Source organism: Pipra filicauda, unplaced genomic scaffold (assembly GCF_003945595.2).
Source record: "Pipra filicauda isolate LSUMZ 115617 unplaced genomic scaffold, ASM394559v2 scaffold200_size1382263_pilon, whole genome shotgun sequence".
Taxonomy (NCBI): domain Eukaryota; kingdom Metazoa; phylum Chordata; class Aves; order Passeriformes; family Pipridae; genus Pipra; species Pipra filicauda.
In genome coordinates, this window is record NW_024104311.1 from 113,228 (window position 1) to 139,360 (window position 26,133).

The following is a 26,133-nucleotide window of genomic DNA, read 5'->3' on the forward strand; positions in this document are numbered from 1 at the left end:
GAAACTTATTTGCTGTTTCAGCACAAGAACTGAGGTCAAGCAATATGTTTAAAACAAAGAATTAAAGTACTATTTTACACAATGAGCAATTAAAAAGTAAAACCTATTGCTACAGAATGTTACAGATATCAAAACATAATAAAATTCAAAAAGTAACTGGAAAAAATCATGAAAGGAGATGTAGTCAAAGATTACTAGGCAGAAGAAATCAACTCAGGAAGTCCCTAAGATTCCATTAGCTGAAATACAACGGGAAAGATTCTCATCCACATCTCCTTTTTTTCCCTAAGCATTCAGCAGCAGTGACTGTCACTTGGACAGCCTCCTTGACTTCTCTTCTGACTCTTCTTCAGAAAGTTTGGCTCCAAGACTAAATTATGATGAGAGCTAAAATGAACATCTGATGCATAACCACTCTTTCTTTTTTAATCTTACCCTTGCTTTTCACTAGTTAAGTCAGCTTTAATGTAAAACAGTGTATAAGAAGAAAATAGATGCTATAATCTTGTTGCATATAAACAAAATTGTAGAAGTGGAATATTGAGAGAGTTCTAGAACAAGCAACAGACTCTATTGCTGTTACACACGTCAAGATTCAGCAAGACTCTAGTTTGTAATTTGTTCCATGGGTTTACATGTAGTGTTAGGATTCACAGTTACTTAAAACAGCTGTGTATTCAGTACAGAAAAAAAGAATGCAGCTCTGTAGATGCAGTGCAGCTTTGTAGGAAGATATAGACTGTAGTTTTTTCCAAAGGACTAAGAAAGCGTTTAATAATGAATATTCTTTAGTGCTTGTGCAAATTTTGAAAAACAGTGTATCAGAGTTGTGTCATACATACCATCTGACTCTCTGTTACCATAGGCACCGATTTGTAAAGGCTGGCCTGCAAAAATATCAATAATATGGACATTAATTTTTTTAATTAATCATGAGAAATTCTCATTTAGAGAATTATTATTCCAAATCAGTGGTATCATCCCTACAGCCGACAGATATGTACTATTATAAAATGGTGAAGGGGATCATATCAAAGACCACACAGTTTTAAAAGTTATTAAATTACAACTATAGTACTTTGTTAGCTGGTACAAACTGCTGTAATTTCACTGAAGTCAGTGATGCTTTCATACTTTTTATACACTCCCTTGCTACTTGCACAGTTATTTACATCCCTAAAAGGTTCTGATGTATGTGAAAAAATAAAAAGTAGTTGAAGCCAAGGCAAATCTATGACATTTAATTAATAAATGGAAGGCTATTTCAACATATTTGTATATCTACTACTCCATATAACCTATTGAAGTAATTAGCAATACAATAATGTGTGCATACGTATATCTTTATATGTGTGTGGTTATAAATAATACTTCAGTGTTACTCATGAACAAATTAAAGCTTCTGTTTTAACAAAAAATGCCCTCAAAACAACATTTTGACAAGCATCTCAATATTAGACAACATAAGTATAAAAGGATTAAGAAAATTATACTGCTAAACTAATATTTTTATTCTTTCTAGTAAAATTAATTCAGTTGCATAAACTAAAAGCCTCCTACCAAAGGCAAAAAAAAAAGATTTGGAAAAAGAAAGAAAAAAAAGATGGGTAAAAATTATTACTCCAAGACAGCTCAAAGAGTCACTCCAGACCTCCTGGCATTACTCACAATTTGATGTTGTGGTACGTGTCCGTACAATACTCAGTTCCTGATTTATACTGGAGACACTGTTAGATTGACTCCAAGTAGGCCCCTTGTTTCAAAACAAACATGTTGTACCTACTATGAAGAAATGTTGCCCCCTGAACTATACCTCCTCTAGCAAACAAAAGTCAGCACACAGAGAGGCTCACTCAGGAACAGGTCCTTTCCAGTTAATGGGTAGCACACTTCCTTGCATGCTTTGATCCACAACTGCTGTTATTCCAGACAGTTTTCCATCATGGCCTGTACAGTAATATGGAGCATGTTGCTCTTGTTGAGCTGAAGGGATAAAGCCACCCTGGGTCTCATGCTGGGCTGGGGGCCTCACTTTGAGGGAGGGAAGTGGGAGGGGAAGAGAAGACAACTCTGTGGAAAACCACCTCAGTGTGCCCTTGCCCTAAGGGCCAGAGGACAAACCACCACCTGGTTTATTAGCTGCAACAGAAAGAGCGTTTGTATGTCCTACCAAGGAAGCAGAGTGAGAGAAAGGGAAAGAGCTGTGATGTATGGATGCTATTTGGGACACCTGAAACATCCCTCAGAAGACTCTGCTGCAAAGTACAGCAATGGTAGAGTCCAAGAGAGCCTGGATCCACCAAGTTCAGGCATCACAGCACAGCCTGGAGACCCTGGTCTCTTTTTTGACACACAGAAAATTAAACATGCTTGCAGAGTTTATAGGAAAGGTTAGCTTATCAATAATCCTCTGTGTTACTCCCAGACATGCTTTTAAATATTGATTTGTTTCATTGATCTAGAAAGTTCCAGTGGAGATTAGAAATAAAAGTGTTTGTAAGGGTGATTTTCCATGCCAGCAAAGAGAAACTAACTGTATCCCTAGGCATATAAGCTGGATGCCTGAATTTATGGTATATGTCAGCCACAGTTTTGAGAGCTAGAGATCTGCACTGGAGTGGTATTAAATACACTCTGTTTTCAAGGACTACCTTTGAAGTACACTCCTTTATTTCATTAAAAATCTCTCTTCCAATATTCTTCCTAATTAGTATGAGACAGTACAATCTGTCAAGTAAAAATGACAGTATGCAATAAAATATGCACATTCAAGAAGCAAAACTGAATTAATCAGTCAAGCATTGTGCGGTTATAAAACTGTGAGACCTTTATTGCTTTGCCAGCACTGCTTTGATTTGAGGTTCAATAGAAGTGCTGAATGAAGATTTCTCACCACATGACTAGACGAATTGCAAGTAAAATGCAGTAACTGTGTGTGCTAGTGAGAATTAAAATGTTAACTGGGACTAATGTTTCAATAATTGAACAAATTACTCAATATAGATATTTTCATCATATGTTGAAAAGTGTGAGTATGTGACAAAAAAGCTTCAATTCATCTAAACTGTGGGGTTTCAGCCAGCTCTATACCTTGAAAAGTTTGGGTCAACCCCAAATTCTGATGGATAATCAAGAACTAAAGGACTTCTACCAAAGCAAGTCCTGTACAGTGCAGGCTGAGTCCAAACAAATGCATCCTTCAGCACCCATAACAGTCTGTTTGCCAAATAGCTGAGCTTTTGCCCCGTACTTGAAGGAAACAATAACAAACAAGTTTGTGAGGAAATTAATTTCAACATCATATTCATACAGGTAAAATTATCAACAGACACAACACTGAAGAGACTCCAGACATGATGGATTTACAACAGTGAGAAGACATCTCAAGTCTCAATTGCCAGCACTGTAATATATTCACTTCACTGTGTTAGTCAACGCCTGATGTCAAAAGTAGAGGTCTGTGCAGTTACCCAGTATTGTTTAACAGGAGACGAAGTAAACATTTCTGCATATAAAATACAGAGTAATTATAAAAGTACTTACATATTTGGTTTCACGCCCAGCTGCTTTCTGAAGTGTTGCTGACATCTTGTAAAAAAAATATATATATAATATATATATTTAGTTACTCTGAAGAATAACTCCAAGAGATTTTCAACATTGTGAGAAGTTATTAATTGCTCAAATTCAGGAAAACTTAAGTTTTCCAGAAATAATCACACAATACGTAAGAATAAGGTATGTTTATGTTTTGCTTGGTAGAAAATACTACTTAATTTTACTGCTCAAAAACATTGATCCCCCTCTACTGAGGATGACATTTAATTTATCTCTGAGAATTCTTGTAACAAAATGCTTATTATTAGATATAAGTGTGGTTGCCCCATGAAATTTAAGTTACATTTGCTCAGAAAATAACCTGAAATGTTACCTTTCCATGCTCTCATTTATAAGAACTTGCTTTCATGTGATTAAAAGCATTTACTTGTACACTCTTATTTTTTTTCTTGTCTATGACCTTCTTTTACCCTCTGTTAAGCACTTTTTTTATCTTGTTCTGAGATCCTCACAATCTTTAGCTTGGTCCCTATCCTGCATCCTGTTAAACTCGCCTTTTGCCCACTTTATTTTGGTTTTATGACTGCTAACAGATGCCTTCCATTCTCAATTGCCCCAGGAAGTAGGTTTTGGATGCTACAGCTCAACTTAGTAACACCATTTTAACCACCTCAGTTTCTTCAGGCATTGGAAAACATACTCTCAATAACAGCATCTGTCTGCTTCTTCAGCTGTGATCATGTTTCTGTCTTTCAGACTCTCGAAATTCAATTCACCACTGCATGCTGAGTGACAGAAGTAATTTCAAAAATGAAAACTAACTTTGAAGTGCATACTGAATATAGCCACTCAGAAATGTTGGATCCGTGCCCTATTTTTGCATGGTGAACTGGACATTCTGCAGGATATTTTGAATGCATTAACTTTTTGATGTGTTCATCTGCCAAAAATTCCTTTCCTCCCATTTCCAGTTGGATTTCTGCAATTTTCACTTTCCTACAGCTACCAGGACCAACTTAAATTTACCTGGAGTGAACAGAATACAGGACTTTCTTCCACTGGTTAGTCATTCTTCTGAACCCAAAGGGCACATCAGTGCAACTTAATGAAACCAGAAGTTTAGAAATATAAAATTAACCCTGCCTCTCACTACCTGTTTCTTAGTTATCCAGGATAAATCAATATTGTAGACATCGTCCTTCTGGGAGGGGCCACAGTAAAAATGAAATCAGAACTTTAGAGCAAGTCTGCTTATTAATTTAATTATCCCATTATTCGAGTATCGATAATGAACATGAAAAAAACCCAATGTTCTGAAAGATGCTTCCAGTCAAGGAAGCTAGAACATTACACTGGTTGCTCTGTAGTAGAGTTGCTCGTCCCATAGATGGGACAAAATCCGGAAGATGGCCAGAGACCCTGTGATATGGCAGGCAAGGTATGAAGGATTTCTTCCTTGTGGATGCTAGCTTCTGAAGCCTTAATACACAGTTTCTTTTCTATAATATTTCTCCCTCTGACTTCAGGAAAGTGTCCTGCAACAAACACTGCACTGACTTCAGGGCTACAGTTCTGTCCTTGCATGTCTTTTAAATCACCAGAAACTTCTGATGTTGCATCTCTCAGCTGCAGCTTTGTGTTGCCATCAGTTTTACTGTTGCAGTAGGTTATATTGTGATTTTGCTTGCCCTGATATGTACTTGAAAAGTGCCCTTGGTATGTGGGTGGGCTTATTCACCTACCTTGCCAACATCTGACTCCGTGCTCATCTGCAGAAAACTTGGAGAAGACTCACACCGGCGCTGTAAAATTATTTTCAAAAGACTTGTTAATGACAAGAGACAAAAGAAAAGAAAGAGAAGAAGTCAATTCCACATACTAATGGGTTACCATAGTCAACGGGTCCTGCAGGACTTGATCAATGACAGCACACAGCTCTTCTGTTTGTTGTCTTAGCTGGACAGGGGAGCACATCTGAAAAAGGAGGATGGATCACTCAATTAATCTTGGCTTTTTGTTTTCAAATACAGATGTGAAAGATAAATAACATCACTACCTCTGAATGAGTGTCCAAAGCAGTGCCTTCAGTCACACTCACAGGCTTCGTTGGCTCTTCTAATGCCTGCAATTCAAGAGCTATTGGTGTGATATGGAGTTCAAAATTTTAAAAACCAAACAAACATACACTTTTTTGAAATAGTCTGTTTAAAAAAGGTGGTGTTTTCTATTTCACCATAAAAAGATGGGGAAATAAAGAAACTACAGGCCTAGTAATATTCTTCTGGTTACCAGCATCTGATTCTGAATGAGATAGGGGTTTACAGAGAAAGAGAGAGTATTCAAGCAGGGTGAATTGTCTCTACTTTTAGAAATCAGAAACTAGCAGTTTAAATTGTCTTCTTCAACAATGCCCCCTCCTTCCAAGTAAACATGACACTGTGTCTACTGTGTGCCACGGAGGTGTCGGGTGGCTACCACCACAGGAGAGCCACCAGATGGACGGGTATGCAGGTGGACAAGGCAGGGACCCAAGCACACAGGAGCCCTTTATTTTCCTCCAGTAGATGTTTTCTGTAAAAAGCATCTCCTGTTTAAAGAGGATGGTGATTTCACCTTGCAACAAATACAGTGCTTGACATTCTTGGGTTTTAGCCAGAAATCAGAAAAATATAAAGTAAAATATGTTCTATACATTTGTAATCTCACACTAAGCATGTATACAATCTCTCCAGAACAAAACACAAGCCTCTTGTGCTTGAAAATACCTACCACTTTCCTGTATCCATACTTGGAGCAGGTTTGAGAACAGCAGGAATCAGTTTGCTGATCCCTTCATTTCATATAGAAACTCACAAAACACTCTCAAAAGCCAAAAACCACTGCTCAGTTCCCTTTTCATCTTTATCCAGCATCTGCAAAGCACATTCTCCCTGCCATCACCCATTTTTTCTTTGAAGTGATTTTCAAATAGACACCTGCTGAGACCAAAAATTACTCTGGAAGCTTGCTGATGTGTGAAGCTGGACTAAAGGGGAGGGAAGTGCAGGGTAGATTTTTCTTGTTTGTTTGTTTAACACATGTTTTTGTGAGATTTCATTTTGCTAGTTAGTAAAAAAAAAAAATCCCATGGATGTGGGATTCTGCAGGAATAGACTGATCCCAGTGAGGTGGGTATGAGGGCTGCCAGATACAGAAGACATACATAGAGCTGTGAGGAAAATGTCAGAATCTTAAAAAAAAGAAAATAAGCATATTTATTTCTGAGTTTAATTTTGCTGAGTACATTTTTTTTCTTTCTTTGTCCAGCTACTGGCAGCATACATCTGTGTATGCCTAAGCAAAAAATTAATGACAATTTACTTTTAATATTATTCTCATACCATCCACAAATGTTCTTGCACAGAAGTACATTTATGGAACACCATGTCTTCTACTAAGATGAAGGGTAGTTGCTTTCCAAACATTTCTTCCTTCCTCTCCATCTCTAGACAAATGTGTTGGCCTTAGAGTAGTTGCAGTTTAAAAGGAAAAAGTAAAAGAATAACGCATTTTGATAAACAGAAATTAATGTAATCTTATCCCAAGACAAACCATGAAAAGATAAATAGTCTCTCAGTCTCTCATCTCTGCTGTCTCATCACACTTAGCCAGTTGAAGTTTCAGATCAACACAGTCCCATTGAACAGGAGGGCTGAGCTAAGGTGGGCTCAGCACTGCACTCAAGTACTATGTCCCTAGTTCAACTTCAGTCAAGATTACATCCTCCTGGTAAACATAAAAGTAAGTGATAAAATTAAGTAGAAGAGTCATTTCAATATCTATTAGGGTCAGGATTGACAAAGCGGGCTGTTATAGAGATGATGAGTCTGAATAAGACTTAGGAAAAATGAAAAGTTTTAATCAATTATGGGTTTGGAATGGGGGAATTGCTAAGCTTCTCAAAACCCCCAAGAAGCCAGTAGGACAATAAACATAGTCAAGGAATTGTTAAGAGAAAACCACATGTTTCTGTTTCATAGTCACTGCACCAAAGTAGTGGGCGAACACAAGGGTAAGGAGCAACTACCCCTAAGATTCAGGGGAATCTTTCTAGAGGAATTACAGCCACATCCTAAAGTCTCTGTTCAGAACCAAGGCTCTGGCTAATTTAAATACCAAACATCCATCAGTTTCAGTAGAAATTGGGTACCCAAATATCTTTCTATTTTGGAGCCTTCAGTGACTAAAGAACTTGGGTGAGTGAAGCACCATGGTCTGTGTGCTCCACTGTCTTTCTGAGATACAACCATCACGCAGGAGTCATGTTAGAAAAAGCTGCAGTGTTCTCTCTTTTTGGACTTTTGGGGAAGGAAAATTTTAACCTGCAAACTGATCAGCCTAATTTCTTTGACTGTTTCATCTTTTTTTTCTTTTGCCTTTTTCTTCTTTCTCTTTTTCCTATTTTTCTTTTTTTACTTATTTGAACAGCTGAGTCCTCCAAAGAAAGAGAAGAAACAGGAAACTGTATTTTTGCCATCCCCATCACCTCCACAAAGATAAAAGGTTCTGTTTAAGCTGTTGTGGGCTTTTCAAACTACATCTCAAATTTTTTTTCCAGCATTGCCTTCTTTTTTTTTTCAACATTTCCACATAGAGAAAAATGTGAGATATAAAAATTACAACTAGTTTTTTCCAAAATTATCAGTGTTATCGTGCAACAATGTTATGATTAATTTAAAGTGTTAGTGCTATCTACATGCTGTTGATTAACACTATCAACTGTATTCAGGATTCACTTGCTATGTTGATGATCTAACAATATTAAAATTTGAACATTCTTATTTAGGCATTCAAATTTTTGATTTTATATGAAAAAACAGTGAGACCATAGTTTAAGCCATTTAGATAATGAAAATGCTTTTGTGACAGAATTTCAATGTTCAGATGAAATAAGGAGTTGCTGAAGCACTAATTTTTTCCTTGAAAAGGGCAACTTTGAGGGTGTGACACATATATGCCATTGACATCAGCGATGAGTACAACCCTTCCCTCTTCTTTTCTCTCTTTTGCTTGCTAAAGCCGTATCAGAGCTGAAAGGATACTAGTAAAAGATCCAAACACAGTCTCCAGTATTTTTTTAGAAGAATGAAAGATCTTGACAACATATAGGAAATACAGAACATTATTTCGTCCACCAGTGGACCACATCAATAGTAGGAGAAACGGTGAATATTGTGACCCGGATCTAACACAGCTTCCATCTTACTGTATCGTGAAAACCCTGGACTGAGCATATTTTCCCTATCACTATCTTTTCCTGAGCTTTCAGAACATGCAAAAAAAAGTCTATTGTATAATGGAACTTAGAATCATAGAATCATAGAATCGATTGGGTTGGAAAAGACCTCCGAGATCATCGAGTCCAACCCTTGGTCCAAATCCAGTCCATTTACTACATCATGGCACTCAGTGCCACGTCCAATCTGCGTTTAAAAATCTCCAGGGATGGTGAATCCACCACCTCTCTGGGCAGCCCATTCCAATGCCTGATTACTCTTTCTGTAAAGAATTTTCTCCTGATATCCAACTTAAATTTCCCCTGGCGGAGCTTAAGCCCGTGCCCCCTTGTCCTATTGCTGAGTGCCTGAGAGAAGAGACCAACCCCCACCTGGCTAGAACTTCCCTTCAGGTAGTTATCGACGGTGATGAGGTCACCTCTGAGCCTCCTCTTCTCCAGGCTAAACAACCCCAGCTCCCTCAGCCTCTCCCCATAGGACTTATGCTCCAGTCCCTTCACCGGCCTTGTTGCTCTTCTCTGGACCCGCTCCAGCACCTCAATATCCTTCCTGAACTGAGGGGCCCAGAACTGAACACAATACTCAAGGTGTGGCCTCACCAACGCAGAGTACAGGGGAAGGATCACTCCCCTGCTCCTGCTGGCCACGCTATTTTTGATACAGGACAAGATCCCATTGGCCTTCTTGGCCACCTGGGCACACTGTTGGCTCATGTTGAGCTTCCTGTCAATTAGTACCCCCAGGTCCCTTTCTGCCTGGTTGCTCTCCAGCCACTCTGTGCCCAGCCTGTAGCGTTGCAGGGGGTTGTTGTGGCCAAAGTGCAGGACCCGGCACTTGGCTTTATTGAACTTCATCCCATTGGAATCAGCCCATCTCTCAAGTCTATCCAGATCCCTCTGCAAAGGGATTCACAAAGCATTAATTCCTTTAACTTCTTGAAGATCCTGGGAGATGATACTGAATAGACTTGACTATTTTTCCTCTTATAAAATAATTAATACTGAAAGCTGTAAGGCTCATGCAGGAAAGAGGGAGCTCATAGGCTGCTCCTAAATTGGCACATTTGGTTATTATTACAGGTGCACTGGGTCTTTTACTTAGTCCTACAACCACACAAATTATTGGCTTTCTTTCTTTCTTACCATGAAGTATTTTTCTCTAGCCTTGAGAAGAATTTTGATGTGAACACAACCTGGGTGCATGAAATGTACCTAGTAAGTGCACACTAGAAGTATTTTGGGAAAATTAAAATCTATTTTTATCAAAATATTCTTAACAAAGTCTTGTCAGAAATGCTTTCCAGAAACGTGCTGACATGCTTGATAATACCCATTTGTCCAGCAGTTAGGTCAATCATCTAAGTTTGCTTCCAGGTTCCTGCTGTATGATTTTAAGGAGTGACTCGAATCTGCATTTGCCATGATAAATTCCTATAGCAATGGATTTTTGATAATAAGTAAGAGTTTCCTCAAGGCAAGAACTTAAAGCTGTGTCTTCTCTGTAGCAGAACGCTGCCATATTTCCTCAGCTGCATGTCTTTCTTTTTATTAAAAACAAAACAAAAAAACCTCCAACACCCCCTCCTTTTCCTTCTGCATGTGGAGGAAGATGCCTTTTCTTTTTTCCTTCCACAAGGAGAATATACTGCGCTTCTTACAGTCTGCAGAGAGGTGTGGTCTCAGGGTACATCAACTAGATGCTTTCAGGTGAAGTCAGCCATGAAGTGGCACTTCAGGAGTTCACCACATTCTTCCACCCACTAACAGGCTCTCTGCTCAAACAAAATCCTCCCAAAATACATTCAGTAGGGATGTAGGATCTCCTGCATTAGCTATTTTCCTCTATAGAGCCATTTTTTTTCATCACATTGCATGCTAAAGCAAACAACCTTCACTAGTGCATTCAAGATTTAAGTAAAGAAAGGATCAGGTTTTATGCAAATGATTTAAAAAATCATTCAAGATTAAAAGAACATTGGAAAATAAAGGAATGACTCTTTATTTTGAAAAAAAATCTTACTTATAGCAGTTAACTCCATTACTAGATCACAATCAGTAATATTTCAAGGATAAAATTATAATCTTCAAAATTTGTACACAGTTAAGTTCCTCTCTCCAATGTCTTCAGGCTCTGCAAACTTCTAGTGAAATCAACTGAGTTATGTATTGGAATAAATACTTAAAAGTGTAGTCAGAAATGCTTAATCTCAAAGAAACTTATCAGAAGCTAAGTTCCTGAACAAGGTTCTGAACAGAAAGCTTTTTCTGATAAAGCTACAAACTGGATGTTAGCACAGTTAAGGATGTCTTTAAACATGTTAAACATGTAGCTCATTGCTCATCAGAGAAAATATTTGTTAAACTTAGTGAGCAATTATTTTGAGCAAAATTAATTTGGGAAAAATATTTTAAAAATAAACATCCATGGGTATTTTGAACCCTTCATGCAAAATTTAAATTTTCAATTGCCTTTCTAAGTGGCATTATCTAAATAAGGACTATACTGCCCAACCTTTGTTGGTTGTGACTTTAGCAGTAAATCAATGCACTAAAGTCTGTTCTTTGGATCTACCCGCCTATCCTACAGAAAAGGATGGTTATCTCAACCTACATATCCCGGCCCATTCTAGCTGGTAAAGTGTTCAGGAAGAATGGTAGTTAACAGAGGTCAGAACAATGGCCAGGACGGTTATCAAAGTTTAACAGTACAGCTGATCAAAATTGCACATCTTTGAATGTTAAATTTACTGGTATAAGCAAAGCTGTTGAATAATCATTAACTGACCAAGACCTACCCATTGTCAGGCCCCAGAACAGCAGTGCTCCAGTTGCTTTCCAATAAACAAAACAGACTTTGAGATGTTGCCATAAAAGGCAATTCTTTTAAGATACTGCTTTTTTCCCCTTTTTATAGTAAATTGATTTGCAGAAATTCAGATTAGCGAAGTCTTTGATCTTCAGTGGAAAGCGGTTGACCCTGAGAAATGTCTGGAATAATAACCCTGAGCAGTTAGTTCCCAGAATTTACATTCTGCAGTATCCCCCAGCAGAAATGTCAGAATGTGTACATAAAGTTGAATGGTCTCAAATACACAATGCCCATGTCTTTGAGCAAACACTAACCTTCTGTTCCATAAGCAATGTGTTTGTAGGGATTGCTGCAAATGCCTTGTAGCTTGTCTTGATCTTGTACTGCTAAAAGGGTAAACCAGAAAGTAGGAAGAGAAGTAAAACAGGATAGAAGAGTAAGAAAGAAAGAAAGGAAAGGTATGACAGAATGAAAGACCATTCCAATTGTCTTGCAAACACATTGCAACAAAACAATGCTTACATATTTCCTAGGAAAGCTATTTCTTAAAAAAATAGTGTTTTTGTTAAGATTTTAAAAGCCTGTAACATACATATTTTGCTCTTAGGAATGAAGTAGGATAGCTTATAGCTTCCAAAGGAAGTTTAATCACTTTCTGCTGATTATTATCCTTAAATGAATGTCAGGAGAGGCTGTGAGGTTTTTTTGAAGTTTTTTTGTGATTTGATATGAAAATGCACAGCTACTTCTGCCAGTACATCCACCTCAACAACTGCTGTTGAGTGGTGTGATCCTGGACCACTAGGTGAGAGGGATTTCTGTAATTGGCTTTAATGAGACTGATTAGGATCCTTAAACGCTAAATTACTTTTGTGAGTGGATAGATCATTTAAATCTTCATGCAGCTTTTCATCTCTTGAATAAGTAACTCTACCACCCAAAAAAAATAATTCAAATTAGGTATAGGAGCTTTCACACTCTAACAAAGTTTACAGAACTGACAATCTAAACCATACAAAATATATGGGTTTGGGTATTAAAAATTCTAAGATAAGCCTTAAAAATTATTCTTTTCAAACAATTTCTATTTTAGACTATATTAGTTTCCCAGTTATTTTAAAATCTTTAGAAACCATCTTTTTTACATTTTCTTTGTAATTATAGAGGTTGAATTCAGTAATTTTTAAAAGATTGATGAGATTCTTCTATACTTGTATGATTTCAAGAGTAGGATTCTTAATCACGACTGCTGTAATTTATTTAAAAAAATAGGGATTTGCTACATTGTTCCCTTTTAGCTAACAATCTAATAAAAAAATCATAAATTCACACAAGAATAGACTTTCGAGTTAGTAATTAATTATTTTTGTGATAGTCAGCCAGAAATAAAGTTATTTGTTAATCAGGTCAGGTTTTTTAATGTACCATCACCTGCAGTAGTAAATACCGGTGATTATGAGATAACAGTTTGGATCAGCATGTTGTACTTTGGGTCATTCTTTTGATATATTTTTCTTTTCTTCATAATTAGTAAAAGTCTCAATGACAGCAGAGGGGGCAAAATTTTATCTCAGATAAGAAACTTATATCCTTCTCACATCTATCTTGAAATATGGTAGGACACAACCTTTTAATTCTTTCTATACATAATATTATGTTTGCTTTTGACTTTACTCAGTCAGAAGCTGGAGAATGACAGTCATTTAAGAAGTCAATCATTCATATTGAATGTACACATTAACAAAGGACAAGAATGCAAATGCTGAAAATTAAGGGGTTTTTCTAATTTTTGGTGGGAGGGGCATTGGAGGGCAGGACAGTAATTTATATGAGATTTAGTGATTTTAACTTGGATGTCTACCATTTAGATGCCTCAGTCAAAAACTAATGCCTTTTATAATTACAGGCATTTCTACAGGATTAATCTCATCCCAAAATAGGCAACTAGAAAGGTAAAATAAAATCATCCTGTAAATATTCCATATTCTCTCCATTAGCTGTAATAGAATTGTCCAAGTTGTGCTTGGATATCTAACATTCAAATGTCAAAAGTTGCATGAGTTTAATCCTGCCTTTTGAACATTTAGACAACAACACTGCATATGTGTGCATAAACACACATACATATATTTGTGTATATACAAAATCTATATACAAATAAGATATAAAATACTGTTCATTAAAGTAAGATGGAAGACCAAAATACCAGATATTAAATATTAATTCCAAATATTAGGCATACACATAAAATGCATCCTTGTTTGATTATAACAGAAATTCAACTAAGAAAATTGTGTAATTGAACATGTAAATGAAACGCAATGTCTTCACTAGCCCATAGGCTTTTACATCTGATGAGATGGGCATCCTATATGATAAGAACAGTACGATCATTTTGAAGTTATTTGTACTGTTATATGAACTAAACAGACATATCAGACTGTTAAAATATAAAAGTTTCTATACTGCTTTCATATGCTTTATCACTTCCAGATACTGTAGAACCTGTATCGTGCCATTTTCACAATGTCTGAGATGACTGAAAAGTCTTTAATTCAATTTCTGATCTCTATGAATATGTTCCTTACACATTATTTCACATTACCTAAAATTACTTTTCAATGTCTAAATACATTTAATAATCTGCTTCACAGGAATCTAGCAGTAATTTTAAACAGCCATGGACAGTTAGGTCTCCTGGCCTGCACCATGGTCCAGTCAAAACCAAACCAACTCCAATATCAGAGCTTGGGCAAATATCACCCTGGAGAGTTTGGGGGAAAATGTCCTACTTTTTTTTTTCCGATGTTCACCTAAGATGCCCACAGGGCACTGCAAAGTGTGTTGGACACATGCCTACAGAGGCTTAAAAACAGTGACTAACCATAGTAGCATGGTGTCATGAGTAACCTTTCCTGCTTTGTGGTAGGTTTTGCAGCTGTGCTGAGCTCCAAGTAACTAAAGTTAGTTTGTTCTCCAGCTGTTTTGGGTAGATCTACATGCATTCCTGTGCTGCATTCAAACAGGAAAAATCAAAGAATATGTAGGAATGATGCCCAATGAAACCATTGCAAAGAGTTTTCAAACATCAGTCAGAGATTGTTATTCTAAACTGTTCCTCCAGAATCAGAAATTTATCTGTCCCTACTCCATCTTACTATATTGTCCACTTTGCTATATTAGGTCCATGAGGACATTATCAAAGTGTAATATGTGTATTTTAAAATCATTAGCAAATATAAACCATGGGAAAGCATATGTTTATATATATAAATACAAACAGTTAAACAAATTAACAGGTCATCCTTCAATTTACATTAATTGCTGCATGCATAGGCATAGACATAAAAAAGCTCTCCAATAAAGAATCCTTTTTGCATAATTGCCTTGACATCATGCTAATGAAACAGTTTAATGTGAATATTGAAAAGTACACCTAATGTCAGAATTCTGGTTTAATAAGCGTTAGTTTAATACTTGTCTTAACATTGCTGCAACAACTGTTGAAGAAACATTAAGGTTGAAATACTACACATGCCAAAGTCAAGCACTTCTAGAAGCTGTTTTTCCCTTAATGTTCACTTAGCACATTCATACATGCAAAAATTTTGTCATGCATTAACAGTCATCACATGGAGCAATCTGCTTTTTGTCTAATTCTAAAGCTGAGCTGATTAGTACTAAAGAGACCTAAATGCTGCTTAGGACGTTAAAGTTGTCTCTCCTCAAAATTTTCCTTTCTTCTCTGAAAATATACTGAGATTTGAGGCTGGAGTATTATTAGACAGCCTGCTACCATTAACATGTCAGCAAAATTCATTGAGTTATGCCATAAACTAGGGATGGAAATAAGTGAGAGCAGGAGGAAAGGGAAAGTTAATGCACAGTATCATTAACTGTAGATGAAGTCTTAGACTCACATTTTAAAGCCACAAGAGACCTTTCTTGCACTGACCACCCAGCTGCATTTAATTTAAAGGTTTCTTGTCTTCCACATCTCCAGCAGAGCCAGCTTTGTCTATATGATTAAAAATTACACCAGACTAGTGGTCCAAGTCTGTTGTACTGGCAGACACTTTCCCAAATTCCATGGCATGGTGAGACAGTTTCAAAAGTGCCACCATATCACATGATAAAGGAGAATTAGCAGGAACGGGGACAACAGGGAAGTCAGAAAGGGTATAATAACCTCTGCAATATTGCCTGCAACCCAGGTAATAGCTCTGTGTCACTAGCAGAGGATTTTCTTACTGCCAGAGAATCTCAGTGCTCATTGCACCAACTAGCGGGAAGAGCAACTGTTTTGCAATCTGCAGGCTCAGTCATGCCTTCCAGTTTTGTTTCAGGGGCTTTTTGTCTTGGAATTTCTACAATTTCATATCTCTTTTTGTTTCACTAAGTAATACTGACAGGGTGTAGCAACACTGTACAGCTGTGCCTGGCACAATGGTTCATTTGGGTTTGCTTGGTTTTTAAAAGAACCAGTCATGACAATTGCTACTTTGTGCTGATTTTAACCTCTCATTTCCAAATAACATTTTCAAAGCAGTTCAAAACACCACTGCCATAGCCAAGCTGTTAAGAACACATCTGACACAACTTGATCTGGCAGACCAGGCTATAATTTTGTGCTGTGAGCAAATAAATCAATAAACTATGATAGACTTTCTATGATGTGCAAGCTCAAATATGAGTTACAGGAGGCACAAGGGAAGCACAGAGGGCAAAGATAAGATAAAAGAGGTCAGAAAGCCTTCTGCAACTCTGATGCCTTCTGCAACTAGCTCTTCCTTTCTACACAGCAGTTTTTCTTGTTTTTACCTACCTGCTGCATGTTTTTGGATCAACTTTCCTTTCCTTCCCCTTCTCGAGATATACCTTTAGATTTAAAGTGCAACTGGTTCCCAAGCCCTCCTGTAGCAATTGCCATAGTTGCTTATTCTCACTCCGTGATGGCCCTCCCACCTTTGGGTGGATGACATAGAGCAGGAGCTGTTTGTGAAACTTTTGTACTTGCAGCAGTTCACGTTTTGGGAAGCTTGTCTTTTCTTTCCCCCTCATCCTCTGTCTAGCACAACAAGATCAGAGGAGTACAGAAGAAAGCAAAGAAGCAGGAGACTGTCTTTGTCTTCCCTTGTTGGCTCTTAGCCCCAAAGTCCCTGCTCAGGCTGAGCTCCGTTGTACCTCTGAGCTGGTCCCGGGGCAGCTGGGCTGAGTAAAACATCCTGGGAAGCGAGGAGGACAGATGGGATGAGGTGCTTGTGAACTAGTTATCACTGAGACAGCCAGTTCACATAAATTAGATTAAGCTGCTTCTAGTTCAGCCTTGAACCTAAGATCACCATGCTTCTATTACTTTCAGTGGGAACACATGTGGGTTGTCATTAGCATAGGGTGAATAGAACATGTTTCACAGTTTATTGTTGACACACTATGGTTTTAAGTGAGCTACAAAAATAAGTATGGCATGTGTATATCAGAGCCATCGGACACAAATCCATCTTTAGTAGTATCTCCTCCCACTCATGAATAAAGTATTCTCTTTTTTATGCTAAAGGATTCCTACAGCATCTTCTCCACAATACAGAACACATTGCTAGCAATTTGATATGATAGGATTCAATCTTTACTACCTTCACTATCAATAAAAAACCAGTTCCTTTTCGATATTTTCTCCACAGCCCATTTATTTTACTAGCATTCTGTAACATGGATGTGATTTTTTTCCTACAGGGACAAGGAACTATTAGAAAATAAGCATGCATCAAGAGTACCTTGGGTTTGATGTTTTCATGGTCAGGAGGCAGGGAAAAAGACTGTGGTGAAGTCAGCTCTCTGGGTCTTGATGGCAGTATACCTGGTGACTTTTCTGAGATGGGAGATCTGCACTTTAGCACCGGTGAGGTGGCAGATTGCTCAGGTCTTGGAGAGGAGGAATTAGACCTATAACTTGCATGCACCAATGAAGAATTAAACTGCAGTGGGTGGGAATTAATATTACCAGTTTGTGGAACTGGTGGGGTAGAGTGAGGCTGTGGGAGGGACCACCTCTTTGAGACACTGGAAGGGGTAGGAGAGGAGGCACTCATGTCCTGAACAGACATTTGGGATGAATCTGATTTAGATCTAGAAGATGAGTGCGAAAGACTTGGGGTAGGAGATGAGTGTTTTTCTAGGGTGGGGGAGAATACACCACTAAGATTGGTAGAAGAAAGCAAAGGATATGACCGGCAGGTAAAGATGGGTGAGTAAGTGTGTACTCTCTGAGACTTCTGAGGTGCCTGGGATCCGGAGGCAGCATACCGCAGCCCTTCTGGAGAAGGAGCTAAGGAAGAGGGAGCTGGGGCACAAGGAGGAAGCAGTGTAGATTGCAAATCTGGAGAGACAACTGATCTTCTATGATAGGAGGTGAGGGATGACAGAGAACTCTGGGAGTCTGGAGAAAGTGTTTGAAGTGGAAGGTGCTTTTTAGGAGAAAGGGACCTCGCTCGAGGGGTGGGATGAGACTTGGAGGGAAAAGGCAGATGCTGAGCCCATCCTGAAAGCCAGCAATCATCTCTGTTGGGAGAATCTGGCCATATAGGAGGGCTTGAAACAGATTTCTTGGGAGTTGGGGGAGTTGTTTTGGACTTTTGATCTATTGCAAGTGTTGACGAACCAAGGGAGCTACGAGAAAATGTGGGACAAGAAGCAGGAGAAAGTGGTCTCCGCTGAGAGGAGCCTGATCTCAAAATAGCAGTTAAGAGAGTCAGTCTGGTTGGCAGAGGGGATTTGACTCCTGACTTTGCTAAATTTCCTCTAGATGACATTTGTGCACAAGGCTCATTTATACTACATATTGTTGAAGAGGAGCCATAAAGAGAGGGTGGAGACAAAGGTTTAGGAGTAGGAGATAATGAATGTGTTATTATATGTACTGGGAGAGGAGATAAAGCATTTAATCTTTTGGAAGAACTGGGGGATGAAGTCTGAGCTGAGGATCCTTGTATTTCAGCTGAACATGGAGGACTGGGGAAAAGACTTGAGCTCTTTGCTGGAACAGAGGATGTGGTGAAGTCTCCCATTTTGCAAACACAGCCAGGAGTATAGAGACTTGGTGTTTGTAGGTTATCAGACAATTGAGGAGTGGAGTACCAACTCTTTGATGCAGAAGAGGATATTTTAGACATGGAGGGATGTGAACTATGGGAAGCAGACTGAAAGTAGAGAGATGAGTCTTGCTTAGAAAACCCAGTTGCTGACTGCCAGTTGTTACAGGAATCTTCCAGCGAAGAGGCTTGATTCATGTTAACCATGGCACCACATGCTACTTTCTGATTAATTGGAGAAATTAAGTGGACAGCAGGTGGTTTAGAGGAAAGATGATCAGAGGTGGAAAGAGTAGAAATTAACTGGAGAAAAAAGAAAAACAGAAATGTTAATGTAGGTGGAACCTGTGGAACTGTTAAATACCCCACATTTCAGTCCTGTGGTCATGCATATAGGCTTTCCATTAGTACTGCTGTGTGGATTAAAAGCACAGGGCTATCTTAAATTTGGACATATAGCCTGATGGATAAGGCTCTCTAGGGGAGGTGACTGAGGCAGACAAGTTATATGCTAGTTTGGTTTTATGAGACCTCAGTTTTGTTGACATAAGCAAGGTTCAAGGCTACAGTATTTTTCATTTTAGGTAAAACCCAATAGAGTTGTGCCATGAGTGTCCAGAATCATGTGATGTCATTCCCATTGTACAAACACAACAGAAAGTGAGAAAATTGCAACAGTGTCCCATCTCACTTTACCAGTTCAGTAGAAAGCAGCCTTTCTGAAAATGGGATTCAAGTAAATTGCTTATTTTCTAATTCAGTAAACAACCCTTTCTGCAGCACTGTGATATCAGAATGAGAAATTTGTTCGGAACTACTTAAATCAGGCATCCAGTTTGGTTTTCCCTTTTCCTGTCATTCACAGAGCAGTGCATTTGACAGTTTGCAGCCATGTAGGAGTCCTTATCCCCTTCTCCACAGTCTTTCGATACACTAATAAAGCAGTAACAAGCTCTTTCATGAGTGCCTTTTTTCTTGAGTCTATTCTAATTAGGATTTGTCAAAACTAATTAGAGCATACAAGTATATTATCAACCTTTCATACAGTTTCATGCTTCTAAAGAAAGAAATTCTTTTAAAATCTTCCAAGTTTTTATAATGCTGAAATTAAAACCTGATGTATACAAAATAGAATAAAACATATCAATATGAAATAGTGAGTTAAGTCAACTGTAAAGCCAAAAGGCTACAAACTGTCACCTAACGTTTGACAGAGCAATTTGAAAGTAGGGAAATTGGCTCTAATTTCATCAAACTTGATATAAATATAAGAACACCTATTTAACTACTGTTTGATACCCTGAGAAGATTATGCAGCTCTATAAAAGACAATTATACTATTCAGTTTCCACACACAACCTGTGCATGGCTGTGGCTCAGGCATGAATTATAGTTTTTAATACAAATGTCTCACCCATAATAGAGAGGAATTACTATTATTGTTATTGTTATTATGTAATATAGTATTGATTTATCACAAAGAACTAATGAAATCATTTTCAAATGAGAGCACATACCAGAAGAAGCTCCGACAAAAAAACCAAGACTTAGAGGCTTCCAAGGGCTAAACTATGCCTAAACCACTAAATATGGATAAACACCACTTCAAAACCCTATTAGCCCTTATAACTTAAAATGAGTAAGCTCTTCCTGCTAAATGAGACCATATAAATAGCAAGCTTTGTAAACCAAGGACACTTTCTGTATAAGGTAACTTCAAAAAACCCAAGTCAATGCTTTGATTTATAGGAATAAACACAAAACATCAGAATGCCTTTAAAATCCCACTAACTTCCCCTTGTTTTATACATGTGCTAAGGTGTCCCATTTCAAGGAAAGTCAAGGGATGTATACAGGGCGAATATTAGAATATAAACATTTATATCCATTATATCATTGCACCATGTATTCCATTTGATTAAGAAATTATGACTCTTGCTGAAAAAGCTGCTAATTAAGAAGTAAAAATACTGGAAATTGAGGATAATTTACCAATGCTTAAGTATTATGAAAGATTATTATTAAATATGTCATGAAACACAAAATTATTTAACAACTTAAAAAGCAGTGTGGTAATAAATCTGATAATTTGGAGCAGCCTCCTGAATTTAATAATGATTTCTGGAAGTTGATCAACTATCAAAACAGAACTCGGGTATAAAATCTCTATATTTCAAAATAGGATAGATTAATTTCCCCTACAAAGACAACAGATTAAAAGAAAATGGGCAACAAATATGAAACTTCATAATAAAAGAGCAGGATGTGCAATGACTTCTAAATAGTAAAATTTAATAAGAAAAATTTATAAGCAGCTAGGAAAATGTTCATGGTAGCAGATGATAAATATGCTCCTGCAAGTGTAATAAAGCCATTTTGCAGTAGTCTTCCAGTTTAAACACCACTGAACATTTACATGCTGAGCTAACTGAGCCATTAATCAAGTCTTCAGAAAAAAAAATTTCTATTGTAACACAGTATTAACCACATCTATAAATGATCAACCTCTTATTTACAGGACCAAAGAATCATAAATCAAAGTAGATTGGAAGTAACTTCTAGAGGTCACCTAGTCCAGCCTTCTATTCAAAGCAGGGCCCTCACCAGCACCAGTGGGTCAGGGCAGCTGTGGCTGAGTCTCACCAAGCCTCTAAAGCCCTAATAGAGCTGGCTCCAGCACCCCCAGGCAGCCTGTGTCAGTGCTGCACTACCTCCCAGTGAGGAAGTTGCTTGTGATGTCCATCAAGGACCTCACATGCTTCAATTTGCAACCACCGATGTCTCACCTGCACCTGCAGAGAATAGTTTGGCTCTGTTTTCTCCATAACTGTCCTTCAAGTAGCTGTGGGTGGTTTCTAGATATCTCCTTGGCTGCCTCTTGGTGGGAGTCAACAAAGCCAATTCCCTCAGCCTCAGCTCACATATGCACCAGACACATTTACAGCTTGGTGCTGGACCCCATTCCCTTCCTCATATCTCTCTTGAATTTGGGGGTTGCTGGTCACCAAGCTGAGTATTATTTTACAGTTGCAGCCTCACCAGTGCTAGTTGGTGAGATATAATAACTTCCCTCAATCACTGGAATTTTTTTCCCTTTGTTTTTCTGTTCAGTTTCTCTACTGGTTTAAAACCCTCCTCTAATTGTATTGGATTAGTGCAGAGGAAGTCAGTGACAAAACTAGATTTGTGTTGCTTTGATCTGTGACTCAACTGCAAACCTTTTTGTCCTCTCAGTAACACCTCAGATATACATTTCCCAAAAGTATAGGAGGAAAGTTGAAATAAGTGCCAAGGTTACCGTAGTTGAAAGGGACCAAGGCACTTGAAAAGGATCTTGATGCCTCATAGGCAGTAATTCCAGAATTATCAAAGTGGTCATAATATTAGTACTGAGCCTTGCCCACGAGACCTTCAGCACATTTGAAATGGTAGAACTGAGCTTTCTGGTGGTCTGTTTGGTGAGATCACATTGTTTTGGAAGGACACTAAAGATGTGGTTACTTATACCAGCAAAACTGTGAAAGATGTGCTGGTCAAATAGCAAAAAAGGAAAGAGTGAGGCACACTGAGAGCCCCAAAGGCAAAAGTCACGTACGAGAGAAGATATGGCTTTGATGTAAACCTGGTCCTGGGTGAGTTAACCATGCTTTGATCTCAGTAGAATTTGATTATAGATAGGAAACAATAAAAGTAAATTACCTACAAAGCCTGCAATCTGAAAACCAGAAAGTCATTAGGAAGCACTGGACATTGTAGAAAACTTGACAAACTCTCTGGAGACAACACAGTAAAACAGACTGTGAACTGAGACCCAATTAAGATGCCATTTAGAACAGTCCAGTTTCTCCCAACATGGAAGGTTCACTGTCCCGGTGATGGCAGGAGTTTGTAGGGACTCTTGACTTATTTTTCTGGAAAAGCCAAACCAGATGGCACTCACTGGACAGAGGAATGCCAAGTGACTTTTACTAGCTAAAAATCCTACTGGTTATTGATCTCCACAGTGAGTCAAGAAATTTCTCATAGCTGGACTTGTGCCCTGGCATTCAGGGAGGCAGACATCCTGCCCAACTCAAAGGGTAAAATTCTAAGGGCAGGAGTCAGTCTGCCTCTGTCTTGCATGGCTAAACATTCTTTAACATAAAAAAGAAAAGGCAAAAAAACTCCAACACAACATACAAACAGTAAACTATCACCAAAAAATTCCAAATATGACCAGAAGAATGGATTGCGCTTTCAGACTTTGCATATAGTGTGGCAGTTTCCAATATCAGTCAGAACATTTATGTCTCAAAGAACAATAGTAGCTTCCAATTTTGTCAGTGTTTTTCTTTTTTTCTTTCATTTAAACAAAGTCAGAAATGAATGAAGCTGTAGGAGCCCTCTGGTTCAGTTAGAGTGATCTCTTCTGCAACACAATGGTCCCCAAAAGTGGTCCTTGCTTTTTTCATATCTGACAGGAAACTCATAGACTAATCATGCTTTTAAATTAACATGATGTTACATGCAATAACTCTTAAGTGGGACATGATACTGCCCATATAATCCAATAACTGACAAGGTAGCCCATATATGGAATCCTCTGTAGAAAGGAAATGTACTAACAGAGAAACAATGCACCCATTTAATCTTTTCATATTTGTCCTGAATTTCAGAACTAATGATATTTCATGCAATATCAAACTAGAAAGAGTGATGCCTAAGGAAACACCTTAGAAACAGAACAACAATGAAAGGTAGTCTAGTAAAAACATCTTTTTCTTATGAAGCCATAGAGATGGTTAGAGATACTTAGATAATGAAGACTGAGGAAGTACTTAGTCTTGAAAACTTGTGACTTAAGAACAGTGATGAGATGTGCAATTACCCATATTACATACTACCTCTCTTCATGCTCAGGTGAACAGTTAGCAATGTCAGGCTTAATTTCTTGTTCTGTGCACATCTGCATATTTTTTTACATAACCAGCCAAATCCCTGTTTACTTGTCAAGTCATCAAGCATAAGAAAGATACAGCATATGAATTTTTCTGTAGAGTATTCCAAAATCCACCCAATTTCTGTAATAGCTTTTCAAAAAATCACTCAAGTAAGCCTGACAGAATCTGCATACTGAACATTGCTGAAGTAAAATTGTATGTCTCCAGGACAAGTATTCTTTTACAGGCTGCTTACTCTATGTATGCCTTTATACCTACCTCAGGTAAAATTCTCACTGATTTCACTGGGAGTTTCTAGGAAGAAATGAACATTTCTTAATGCTGTGAATCCCAAAACAGCAAAAAATCCCAGAGGGGACTTCTTAGTCACAATTTCTTCAATCAAAAATTGACACTGAATTTGATGAAAAAATGAATGGCAAAAACATTTCAACACAAGATAGGAAATATTATTTATTTTCATAAACAAAGTAGCCATGCTTAACTTTTGTTTTTAAATGATCGATGAAGAATTGCATTTTCAACTCATGGAAGCCCTGTTGGGGTCAAAGGAAATGTCTGAATTTATTCCATGTGAGAAGGATGTTGCTATTTTGCTAAAGGTGGAATTTTACAATGTATATACACCCCTCAATACTATCAGTGCTTTTTCCAAGATGGGAGATATTAACTTTTCACGTGGTAGATTGAATTGATGAATTTTGTAAATGCAATGTTTCAAAGAGTCTTTTTTGAAATGTCCCAGGGAGAACTTAAAATTTAATAAATCATTAAATGCAACCTATAAAGATCAACGTAAAACGGAACTTTTATCTTCATTAGTTCTTTACACCTGTGCAAAGTCAGTGTTAACTAACAATCAGAATAATAGGATTTTTTACAGCCTCTTTCTCTTGTAAAAAGGGCTGCAGTGATCTCTGAGAAAAAAAATCTGGGTCTGGAAAGTCTAATGCTAATAATTCATATGATCTCAAGGCTCCATTGATTTCAATGACCTTAGCCAATTTAGACTAGCTAGGAATCCAACACCTTCTGATTAACTTGCTGTCATGATAAGGTGCTCTGAAAGGAAAGAATAGCTCTTCATTACTGCTCCACACACACACAGAATCATATGGAGAGGAAGCAAGTCAGAAGTGCCGGGCCAACTCCTTAAAGTCCAAGTGTTACAGAAATGGCCAACAAAAATGTTAATTAAAGAATAAATTGACCAAGCTGCTTTACAAGCTGGCTCAGTATCCATGTCCTGAAAGCTTTAGAAAGTAAAGGTTATCTCTAGAGTCTAAAGAACAGGTTACCTGATGTTTTTGTGGATCAGTAGTACTGTGGGAAAGCGCAGCACCAGGAAGGTGCCCATCGCCAGGAGGTTTCCCTGCCCCGGTGCCAGAGGAAACGTGGGATGTGGTCAGCAGCTGAGCACTGATGGGACCATAGCCATTGGAAGGCCGATGAACATTGTTCGAGGCAGCAGTTACTTCATCTTCATCACCGGAGTCCGTAATCAGGATGAACTCAGCCTTAAAAAGGTCATTCTCCTGCATTTCTCCTTTGCTTGAATTACACCCCAGGGACTGGAAAGCCGTTTGCGTGTTGTCTGCACAGACAGTGGACACACAGGCTTGTCTGGCCCCACTCTTTAAGGCCAGCTCATGGGAGACTGTGTTAGACTGCAAAAGACACAAGGAGAAAGATCCCAATTAACTGTATTTTATTTGTGTTCCCCAAAATGTGAAGTAAGTTAGGCTTTCAGGGTGGCTGGCTCTGTGCTACCAAAAGTGCAGAGGGCAAATGAAAAATTTGGGCATGAGCGCCCAGCAGAAACCACCACCCCAGGGAGGCCCCTGCTTCCAGCCCCCCAGCCCATGCTGCAGGTGCTGCCTTCCCAGAAACTCACAGAGCAACAGGGGACTCTTTTTAGAAAGCACAGCAATGGCCTAAGACCGGGGCTGCCCCGGGAACTAAGAAGAAGGGTGCAGTCAAGCCGAATGAGCTGTCAGACCAGACTACACCAGACATGATGGGAAGGCATCCCGACTGCTGGATCCACAGAAGCAGACAATGCTCCTCAGAGGAGTCTGACAGACAAATCTGGGACAAAACCTATACATATTAATGAAGAAACAAAGGCCCTTAAGAGAGGGCATTCTCCAAAGAGAGCAGACAAAGACTCAGAGGTCAGAGAGCTTTACTGTATGTTCAAGCTTCTCAGCACAGACCACAATTGTTCTTCAGATTTTCTGCAATTTCCACATCCAGAATGTCACTTCTCAAGCATGCTTTGGATGAGAGAAGGAATAGTGCAAACTGCACATACAACATGCACATCATCAAATCATTTGTATTGAAATTATTGTAAATCATATTTCCCTTGGAGAAGGAATAAGGCAAATGAATAGGCATGCTGTGTATTGCAAGAGAAAGCCTCCAGATGGGGCTCATATTTGAATATTGCTTGAGGAATAC

The 26,133-nt window shown here is 38.3% G+C and overlaps 1 protein-coding gene across 1 annotated transcript in view; it reads right to left on the reverse strand.

The window, feature by feature from the left end:
- Positions 1-26,133, reverse strand: part of LOC113989678 (muscular LMNA interacting protein) — a 77,063-nt gene that overhangs the window by 29,143 nt on the left and 21,787 nt on the right. Inside the window, exons 3-10 of the mRNA XM_039380777.1 lie at positions 24,969-25,337; positions 17,417-19,033; positions 11,957-12,028; positions 5,615-5,680; positions 5,449-5,532; positions 5,301-5,360; positions 3,544-3,588; positions 843-887 (exon numbers count right to left, since the gene is read on the reverse strand). Of these exons, the coding sequence (XP_039236711.1) occupies positions 843-887; positions 3,544-3,588; positions 5,301-5,360; positions 5,449-5,532; positions 5,615-5,680; positions 11,957-12,028; positions 17,417-19,033; positions 24,969-25,337 (2,358 nt within the window). The remainder of the gene's footprint in view (positions 1-842; positions 888-3,543; positions 3,589-5,300; positions 5,361-5,448; positions 5,533-5,614; positions 5,681-11,956; positions 12,029-17,416; positions 19,034-24,968; positions 25,338-26,133) is intronic.